This window comes from Apis dorsata, unplaced genomic scaffold, assembly GCF_000469605.1.
Source record: "Apis dorsata unplaced genomic scaffold, Apis dorsata 1.3 scaffold_1057, whole genome shotgun sequence".
NCBI lineage: Eukaryota > Metazoa > Arthropoda > Insecta > Hymenoptera > Apidae > Apis > Apis dorsata.
Window position 1 is genome coordinate 63,044 of NW_006264155.1, and position 11,335 is coordinate 74,378.

Sequence of the window (11,335 nt, forward strand, 5' to 3'; positions counted from 1 at the left end):
AATATTAATGACAATTTATTAATAATTAGTTTAAAAAATTAAAAAATTAAATGAATAAATAAGTAAATGAAGAGTACTTACTTGTAATAGAAATTTTAATTTAGAATAAATATTATAAGAATAAGTAATTAGAAATTATCTATGAAATTTTATGAAAATTAAAATAATTAGAATTTATTTATTTATTTATTTAAATTATATTAGAAGAATTAATTAATTCTAATATAAAGATATAGATATATTAAATAATTTTAATAATATATCTTATAAAGAAAAATAAAAAGAACACTAATCACAATTGATATATTATTAAATAATTATATTATAATAATTAATAATTATATTTAAAACTTTATATAAACAATATATAAACTTTATATAAACATTTTTTAATACACATTTTTTAATCCTCATTGTATTAAATTAAATTAATTAAATTAATTAAAACTACTAAATAAATAAAAATACTAAAGTTAAATTATATCATGATTACAACAAATATTTATATATATTCTTATATTTCTTATTTTGCTATCTTTCAATTCTTACACAAAAATAATAAATAATAAAAATTAACAATAATTTATACATAATCTAAATTTTTCTATTATTATTATAATTTTTTTATTAAAAATAGTTAATTATCAAATTTCCATTACAATTTTTTTCATCTCATTGATCATCTCATACGATTATCTCCATTATCAATTTCATTTTGAATCGATTGTCACATATGATATAAAAATATTAACAGAGCTATCATTTAAATAAGTGATTTAAAAATATATTGAATAATGGATTTATTTTATCTTTGCTTTATGGTTCATTCCTAACAGTCGGTAATGTTGAAAATGATAACTAAAATGATAAAAAGATTCGAAAATATTTAAAACAGGATAAAAAATGCATTAGATATTAAATTTATTCATTTTTAATAATTTCTTTTTAATAATAAAAATAAAATTTTCATTTATGTATTATTTTTGACATAATTATGAACTTATTATTATTATTATTAGATTAAACTTGTCTCTACGTATCTTTTTTCAAATTCTCATAAGTCTAAAATTTATCTTTAACAAATCATTCATATTAAAAATCATATTAAAAAATAATAATGAATATTTTTAAAATATTATTACATTTTTTAAAGATTTTAAAAATTTTTTAAGTGGATATTTTTATATTATACTATGGCTTCTATAATTTATAAATACGACCATCTTCAATTCATATAGTTATAGGTTATCATGGCGAATACTTTCAGTCAAGTTGCAACTGCGCGAGGAATTATACATATATTAATATTGTGATTGTTGCAATATGTTGTATTTTATTGCTAGCAAAGTGCTTTCTACTTAAATTTTAATCTTGTTTGTCGTTAAATTGTAAATCCACGTAATGCCGAAACGTAAAATTTCCTTTGTGGAATTTAAATCTTCACAAAACAGTAAGTTATTAATGTATTACGATCTTATTAACGAATATATTTATAATTGTAGTATTTGTAAATATATATTTCTGAATTTTTTTCTATATTTCAAATTATTATTAAATATTATATTTTAAATTTTAAATATTTTTGACCAAAATAAATTTCATATTATTCGAACTAAATAAATTTTAATACAATGATTATTAGAAATATTATAAATAGTGGAATTAAAGTCTTTAAGTATTAAATTTTATAAATTTATTATTAAATCGATTATACGAGAATATAATATAAGTTTTTGTTAGCAAAAAAATTACAGAAAAAATATTAATAGAAATTATTTTTATTATTTCTATTTATCTTCTTTGATTTGTTATTATATATGTTTATAATATAGAATATATTTATTTTTTATAAGTTAACTTTATTTTTTATTACTAATAAAATTAATAAAATATAATTAATTAATTGAAATATATTAATATGATTAATTATTACATATCAATTATTAAAAATAATCAATGAAATTATATAATAATAATTTATCTTTTTTATAATTTCAAGATAATGAAACATTATTTATGAAATTATTAATTTATAAAATTTTAAATAATTTTAAAACTTGTAAATTTTATGTAGCTTGTCAATCTCTATATATAAATAGTAATTGTAATCTTTGCTGTTAGTCATGTATTCTATGTCTGAAATATTCTTCATAAAAGTATTCGATTTTAATCTAATATTATTAATTTAATGTTTATATATATGTTAGCAATTATTCTTATGTGGATATCTTTAGATTTTAGAATAAAATATTTTCGATTAAATGATAAATGTAATAAATTCAAAATTTTTATATTTTTTCCATGGAAGCGCGAATTAATAGCTTAATTAGCAGTTAATTACTATAATTCTACTATTCAATTTTATTGCAAATTAATAAAAAATTAGAATTTATTATGAGTCTTATAAAATGCTTTACTCGTACGAAGCATTATTAAAATCTTGTCTTAAAAACGCCGTCTAATCTCTATTCGCGATTGCATAAGATTTCATTGCAGATTAGTCCTTGATGAAAATTTAAGGTAAATGAAGAAAAAGATTCTTTTCGTTTTGATCAACCCATTAAAATTAAATAATTTTATAATTGTATTTCAATGTTATATAAAAAACATATATATGACATTTTCTTTATTTTCTTTATTTTCTTTATTACATTATTTAAATCAATTTGACTATGTTTATGTCATCAAAATTTATTTATTAATTTTTTTTATAATATAATTGAGATATGATTGAAATATAAAATATAAATTGAAATTTTATAAAAAAATTATTTGTTTATTAAATATAAAATATTATTTTTTTAAAATAATAATTGATAAAATAATATTTTTATTTAGTTGAAACATCAATTGAATAAAATAGTAAAATAATTAACTTACAAATTGCATCAAATTGATTTGAAATCAATCATCACACATATATTATAACAAATCATAATATAATATATATTATGATTGAATATTTTTAGAAAATTTTTATATAGTTCTTGTAAAAAATGCAGTTTTATTTATTATACATATTTTCACAACATAAATAACAATAGCAGCATATATATTAACTAATTATCTTAAATAAGTAAATAATTACTGTTAAACAAGTATAAAAAAAACAAGTAAAAAAAACACAAGGTTATATAAATGTCTCGTCAGTTTGATATGAAAAACTTAATAATTATATGTCTGTCATTGCAGTAATATTTTACCATTTTAATTGTAGCTGTAAATTTTCATTTAATTCAGTTATTTATAATATTCCAAATTTCACGTGCACGATATGACGTATTTTCGTAGTTAACCTTTACCTCAATGACTTTTGTTCAACAGTTCGTATTAAGTAATTACGTGCAATATAAAATTGAGACCAATGTACTAAATAATATTTATTGAATAATTTAATATAAAAAATAGAATAAAAAATTTTAAAACTTTTTTAAGAAAAATAAAATTTTAAAATATTATGAATTTTAAATAAAATGAAATTTTTAAAATATTGAATAAAAAAATAAAAATTATAAATAAATGATTCATAAATGACTTTAATAAACAAATTTAAAAAAATAAATTGATTATTAATTGATTCGAGAAATATAAATGTTTCTATGACGTACTATAAATACGTAATATATGGGTTAATAATATAAAATTAATTCATTTTATAATATATTCACATAAAGTGATGTTCTATAATCAATATCTTTATTATTTTTCTTTTGTATGATTATGTATATTTGTTTTTTTTTTAATTTTTTGTTAATTTCTTTTTTTATATCATTAATTAATTATTTATTTTATAAATTTTTTGGTTTTATTTTTTAATATTAATAAAATTAATAAATTTAAAAATATTCAAATTAATTAACTTTTTTAAAATTAATATTCATTTGTTTTTTTTTTCATTTAATAAAATGATTTATCAATTATACTGAAAATAAAATTAGTATATGAATTGAAACTAAAACTAGTCAATCAATTCTAATTATTTAATAGAAATAATAATAAAGATATTTAACAAAATATAATCATGTAATTTGTTTCAGAAAAACTTTTTCATCAAGGTATTTAACCATTAGAATAAAAAAACTGCAGAGCTTTGTATCCGGGAAGTGACCCCGAAGACCTGACCATACATCCGAATATATTAAAATCTATTTTCCACAGTAAATACAAGAACACATCGAATATATTTTTGTGCACATTTCTTTTATATTTTAACATTGATATTAACATTGACGAAATGGACCGAATCTACGTTGATGAAGAAACTGGTGAAAGTATTAGTCTTCCAGCTTCCGATTGTGAGATTCGACAACTAGTTAGCTCGATAAATAATGCTGAAACGGGAGAACCGGAAATCAACGTGGTTGGTATTGAAACTATTAAAAGAAGAATACGTTTTCAGGTAATTATTTCAAACAATTTCCATAAAATACATATTATTATTTTTTTTTTTATGAAATAATAATGAATGTTATGATACAGTGATTTATTACATAATTCGATGTATTATGTAAATAAATAAAGAGAAGTGTGAGAATCTAAAACTGAATTTTTTTAATTATATTTTTAAAAATATATGATAAAAATTGGATAATTGCATAGGACAATTTGCAACGTAAAACTGTTTATCTTTACAAATAAAAGATTCTCCTTGACACGTGAAATAAACAATATGTTTGTTTTATTCTCTTTTTCTTCATTCTCTATCCTTTTCTGTTGTGTAAGATAATGAAAGAATTCAAAGAACATTCGAGCTCTGGTTGAGCTATATTAAGATTAAAAATTAATTTTATCATTTTAAAAATATCGTTTTTAATTCGATTTTCGAATTTCGAATTTATCCAATTTTTATCGTATTACATATAATAAAAAATTAATATAATTACAATGAATTAATAAATACTAAATTTTAATATAATATAATAAATATAATATAATAAAATATAAATATAAATTTTAATAATTTAAATTTTTTAGATTCCGAAAGAAGTGAAGGAAACATTATTGGCTAAGGACGGTTCTTTAAGAAAAAGTGAGAATTTAATGGAATTAGAACCTGTTCCTGTTGGAGCATCATTTGGTCAAGTCAATCCAGTTTGTTTGTTTTTTCTTGCTGTTCTATGTTTCCGCTGGTTCTTGCCTGTATTAATGTTGCTCGAATTGTCATTGCACATTTGGGCACATCATAAGAATAAAATGTTAAAGGATGCCAATGTTTATTTTCGTTCTCCGTTTCACGGAATATCATCCGAATTTTGCGCTTTATGTCAAAATGAAATGTGTATGAATCGTGTTGGTAAAATGCAACAAATACGAATGCACAAATTTTTACGACAATGCAATTATATGAAAAGAGTGGTAACGTGAATTATTTATGATTATTAAAAAAAATCATTATACAATATTGATTAAAATTGTTTTTCAACTGAAATATTAAAGAAAATTATTAAATGGAAATACTAAAGAAAGTTAAATTTAAATGAAAAAAATGAATAAAATATTCCTACACCGCCTTGATAAAAATATATTAAATATTTTAATATTAAGAAAATAAAAAACTTATGTAATTTCCATTTATTTAGATTTTAAATAAATTAATTGAAATTAATAATGAAAATAAAAAAATTTTAAGTAATAATGGTGCAGGACAAATATTTTAATATTTGAGATATATATATATATATATATATATGATTAAAAATAATAATATAACAATATTAATATATAATTATAATTATTATTGTTACATATTAAAATTACAACGATGAAAGAAAATAATTATTGCATTACCATTTTTTTTAAAAAAGTATTTATAAAATTTATTCTATAAATGTAAAAAAATAAGTTACTCTTTTAAATCACGTTCGAGTAAATATTTTGTATATGATGAATTTTGTCACTTGTTATGAATACAATAAAGTGTTATATAATATTTAATTATCTATGTTTTTAAAATAAAATTATTCAGTCAATATGTGTCGAATTTATAAATCCATCTCTTAGATCTATAATATACCTTTAAATTTCGCCCAGCGCAAACATTCATAGATTAAATATTAAAAGATAATCAAATATTTATAATATCTAACAAATATTTATAATACTATAACAAGCTAATGTTGAAGAATTTATTTATTCGTTTTAAACTCATTGAAAACAATATTATTAGCGTAAAGCTAAAATTTCTTTTGTTGCAATTTGACACAAAACATTGAAATTACATGAAAGATGAATTCGCCAAAACCGGCATTTATTCCATACATAAGCAGGATAATTCGGACTTTGTATGCCATGAAAGATTCGAGCGACTGCACGTCCAGTGAAATTATTATCGCGATAACTTACAATCAAATTTCGTACATCACAAGCTATTTGTGCTTCGTTTTCTATTATATTCTAAAAAAAAATAAGAAATATATTTTATAGTTCCATGATATCTATAAAATATGATTTAATAAAAATACTGAACATTATATATATATATATATGAAAACTTACTTGTTTGTTGAAATCGATATCTAATAAAACTTCTCCGTCGAAGTAACTGCGAATAACATCTTTTAATCGATTAGAATTGTTAATTATATTATCATTCACTATTAAACACTCATTTATAGATGATACACTGAATTTATGAAGTATAACACCAATTGTTTCAAGTTGTTGTAACGCTGAAGATTCTTGAGATTGCACACGATAAACTAAAGCATCAAGTGCTTCATCTAGTTCTAATTCCGTTAAATCTCCTGGAGCTTTTACTCTTAAACCAAGTTTATCGTATTTTACCGAAAGAGTTGAACGTTTTGGAATCCCATTAACTAGGAAAAAAATAAAATCAAGGTATTTTAATTTTATTTTTAAATTATTACTATAATTTCTCAATTAATACAAACCTGTTTTCCATTCCAAATTTTTAAGATGGCTTTTTACTACACCACTATCCCAACCTATAGCAGATGCAACATCCACAACAGGAAATTCAATAACATTATCTTTTTCATGAGAAATACCATTTTTTAAATCTAATGCTATTGCCATAGCAAGTGGTGGTGACTGAAAAATTGATTAAATTTTTTAATATTAAATAAATAAATTCTTATTTCTATAGAAATATATGTTATATACGCACTGTTTGAGCAGCTTGTTTTAATCCTTGAGATCCATTATAACTTGAAACTCTAGCTCTAACATATACAGATGAAAGAACACTAACAAATTTTTTAGGATGTAATTCAAGATAACATAAAAGTGTTGAAATTATTTCTTCTGAAATATCTAAAGCCATAACTGTGTCATCAACTGGTATAGCAACTTCATGACCAGGACATCTATTATTTGCTATTTTTTCTCGTAATTTTGAACATGAACACGAAACAAAAACTTTTTGAAGTAAACGTCTAATTGTATGCCTATCTACTCCATTTGCATAAATATGTCGACGCAATTCCAACTTATCCTTATCTTCCTAAAATGAAAAAACTTTGTATATATTTTGGATACAAATCAAACATATGTACAAATTTATCTAAGTATTTAAATTTAAATTTAAGTACTGTTGGATTTAAGAATAAATGACAATGCGCTATAAGTCCATCTCGTCCAGCCCTTCCAACTTCTTGAATATAGTTTTCGAAACTTCCAGGCATATTATAATGAATAACAGCACGAATATCTGGTTTATTAATACCCATACCGAAAGCTACAGTAGCAACAACAATTCTAGTTTGTCCATTCATGAATGCTTTCTGTACAATTTTTCGACGATGAGCTGATAAACCAGCATGATACGCTTCCGCAATAAAAGATATTTTATTGTTTGGCTTCTCAGAATTATTGACATTCTATCAAAAAATAAAATATATTATATTATTATTATAATAATACTATTAAAATCAAACTATATTGATAATAGGAACCAAAATACCTGCAAGGAAATCCTCAGAAAACCGGCAATTCTTACGCATTCTTCTCGACGAGTACAATAAATAATAATCGAGTTACATTCTTGAAATCTTTCACTTTGTAATAATTTGATTAAAGCCTGATCTCTATTTTCATCTTTAGAAATTGTTAACAATAGATTTTTAGGTATTGGAATATCAGAAATAACACCTGCAATTCCATCTTGTATACCTAAATGACTTACTATACTTTCTGCTGTAGCTTTTCTTGCAGTAGCAGTAAGAGCTAATACTGTTTTAACACCTAATTTTTCTTTAAGTACTCGACAAACCATAAGATAAGATGGACGGAAATTATGAGACCATTGCGAAATACAATGAGCTTCGTCTATACATGCAAAAGCAATTGGTGGTAGCTCCCTTAACAGTGCTCCAAATCCTGTTGATTTTTCTCCAGCTACTACGGCTTCTGGAGAGATTAGCAAAATATTTATTCTTCCTTGTTTGATCATTTTCATAGTATTATCTCTTACTTTTTGAGTTTGATTAGTATGCAAACAAGCTGCCGATAAAAAGGATGGAACACCAGTTACTTGATCATCCATTAAGGATACTAATGGTGATATGACTAAAGTAATACAATTGGAATATTGAGAATAAAGATATGCAGGTAACTGGTAACATAAAGATTTTCCGGAACCAGTAGATAAAGTTACTAAAGTTGATTGACCAGAAAGTATTCTCATTATAGCTTTTTCTTGGCCATGTCTAAATGTTGTGTGACCAAATTTTTGCAATGCATCAAAAACTTCAGATGGTGTTTCTATAATTAGATTAATTAAAATAATTAATTAAAATTATAATAAGTATATAAGTTAGAAAGTTTTACACTTATTACCTATACATGATTGATCATCCTTAAGTTTATACAATGGCTGTACTGTACCAATTTCTGGTGGTAATAATTTTTGTATTAAATCATCAGGAATTTTATGTCCGCATAAAATTTCCTAAAAATTTGATAAAATATAGAATAATTATCATAATATTATAAAAAAAATATTACAATTATAAACAAGTAAATTTATACTTCGTCTTCAATGGGTTCCCATAAATCATCATCATTAGTTTCATCCTTGATTTCATTTACTGTTGATTCATATTGTGTTTTAGAAGAAAACGATGGTATTTCTGGCAAACGATCGATTCTATTAGCATGTGCTATAATTGCATTTCGACTGGCCATTTGTTCAGCTTCTTCTAAAGTTGGAAATTGTGAACTTTCATCTATCTCATTTATTGGTATTAAATCATCATTTTTTGCATTTGGACAATTTTTTGCAAAATGACCGATACTTTGACATTTAAAACAAGTTGATACATTATTCTTTTCAACAAAATCAGCTACTGCTAAACTATTTTCACTAGATCCAAGATCTTTTTTTCTTTGTTTCCATTGGTTTTTTTTATATTTTGAGAAATTAAAATGTTTTTTACCACGCACAAATACTTTTTTCTTTAAATTTATTCTAACAAAATTTTCGTTTGTTTTTCCTTCTGCTATTTTCTTTTCTAATTTTTCTTTATCTGTTAATTGTCCTCTTGGTTTTATTATAGATTTAATAGAATTTAAGTCATTAGTTTTTAAAGAAACAGATTTGGCAAATTGTTCAATAAGATCTCCTTGACAATTTTTATATATTGCAAAACGTGGAACAGCTTCTAAAGTTTCTATTCCATATATTTCAGATTTTCTATTTTCATGATTTCGTGATTTCGTAGTTTCGTGATTTACATTGCCAGTTTCAAAGAAATCATCTTCATCTTGTATATCTTCTTTTTTCCTAGAAGATCTTTTTCTAATTCTAGTTTTTATTTCCTTTGTTGATGATTCTTTGGTAGATTTATTCTTTCTTGTACTTATTCGTTTTGTTTTTGATATTTTTTTCTTGTTTTTTTTTTCCTTTTCATCATTTTCAACATCTGAATCATCAGATGAGATATGTTTAAATTTTCTTTGTATTTTGTGATTTACTAATCTTTCTTTAAATGATTTTTCTGCATTCTCTTCGTCATGTATATTTGTCTCTATTTTTGGTATATATTTTATTTTTTCATTACATTTGTCAATATTATTAAACAAATTTGTTTGAATATTTATATTATTATTTATACTATTATTTTTATTTAGAACTACATTGAATTTTTCTTCATTAAAAATCGTATTTACATCTTCAATACAATGTATTGTTTGTACATTTATTTTACTTAGTGTTGAAGTATTTGTACAATTTTCAAGACACATTCTTTTAGAAGAATAACTTTCTTGATCACTAAATTCTTTTTTAAAATTTCTGATACGTTTATTTTTATGTCCTTCTTCTGAATCACTATTACAAACAAAATCTTCTTCATCTGATATCTCAAAAGATTTTTGTGGTAATGACAATATTATATTTTCTTTTGGTGAATATATACTTGATTCTGTTGATTCAATTCCAGAATCACTTGTTCCGGAAAATCTCTGAGAATCAAATGCTGGATATTCCAAATTATTGTGTTTAGCACATCTATTTAACCAACCAGGATTTAAATTTCTATTAATAGTATGTCCCTCAATTAATTGTTGTACTGTACCAATTGAATGAATTATAGATGTAGGCTCCATATAAGTTATTTTCATTGATTCACCAAATATAGATTTTGTTTCTTCAATAATATTAGAATTATCTTTATTATTTAGTTCTTTGTTTGTATTTTGTTCCAATGTATTTGAGATAATGTCATTATCTTTTTCAGTCTTATTTTTTATTTTTGTTGCAGATAATGATTTTCTAGGATTTCTTTTTGTAAAGTTTGAGTTTGTAAATTTATTTTGTGATAATTGGAAAGATGATGATCTACCTATAAGTAATGTCTCTTTCTTTTTGGGCATCTTTTCATTGTTTCTTTGCAAATGATTGCCCCATACATCTTTTACATTTTTACATTCTTTTTCATCTATTGTAACATTATTATATTGATTTTGACATTGATTTTGATATTTTTCTGGATCTATATTTTCTGTATCTTTCTTTATATTTTCTATTTCCTGTAAACTTGTACTTTTTACATCTTTTTCATTTGTATTTTCCATATCTTTTTTATCTTTTTCATTTGTATTTTCTACAATTTGTTTATTATTATCCTTTAAAGATTTATTTTCATCTTTAATTTCTTTAGGTGATGTACACATTGTAGTTTTTGTAGGAATATTATTTTCTACATCATCAGAAAATGAAATATCTGTAAGTGTTTCTTCTAAAGCACGTGTTTTTAACTTCCAATACATTTTATAAGATTCTTTGATTTTCATGTCAGCTTCTTTAATATCATTCTAAAAAAATAAAAGATTATTTTTATATTATATTCTTATAAAATATAATATAATTATAATA

At 22.1% G+C, this 11,335-nt stretch overlaps 2 protein-coding genes across 3 annotated transcripts in view; one reads left to right on the forward strand and one right to left on the reverse strand.

Moving 5' to 3' along the window:
- Window positions 1-1,222: 1,222 nt before the first annotated feature.
- On the forward strand, window positions 1,223-5,430 carry LOC102673177. 2 transcript variants are annotated; one of them, XM_006624425.2, is made up of 3 exons: window positions 1,223-1,450; window positions 4,038-4,399; window positions 4,975-5,430. In XM_006624425.2, exons 2-3 carry the CDS (start codon window positions 4,235-4,237, stop codon window positions 5,362-5,364), a joined length of 555 nt encoding a protein of 184 aa, XP_006624488.1. In that variant the 5' UTR covers window positions 1,223-1,450; window positions 4,038-4,234; the 3' UTR covers window positions 5,365-5,430. The 2 variants fall into 2 exon arrangements, with proteins under 2 accessions (XP_006624488.1, XP_006624489.1); XM_006624426.2 differs by having other exon boundaries at window positions 1,240-1,454.
- A 359-nt stretch (window positions 5,431-5,789) lies between these two features.
- LOC102673396 (ATP-dependent DNA helicase Q4) overlaps window positions 5,790-11,335 on the reverse strand; it is a 6,555-nt gene continuing 1,009 nt past the window's right edge. Inside the window, exons 2-9 of the mRNA XM_006624427.2 lie at window positions 8,989-11,274; window positions 8,797-8,908; window positions 7,922-8,721; window positions 7,551-7,838; window positions 7,127-7,462; window positions 6,891-7,050; window positions 6,496-6,815; window positions 5,790-6,393 (exon numbers count right to left, since the gene is read on the reverse strand). Of these exons, the coding sequence (XP_006624490.1) occupies window positions 6,163-6,393; window positions 6,496-6,815; window positions 6,891-7,050; window positions 7,127-7,462; window positions 7,551-7,838; window positions 7,922-8,721; window positions 8,797-8,908; window positions 8,989-11,274 (4,533 nt within the window). The 3' untranslated portion in view covers window positions 5,790-6,162. The remainder of the gene's footprint in view (window positions 6,394-6,495; window positions 6,816-6,890; window positions 7,051-7,126; window positions 7,463-7,550; window positions 7,839-7,921; window positions 8,722-8,796; window positions 8,909-8,988; window positions 11,275-11,335) is intronic.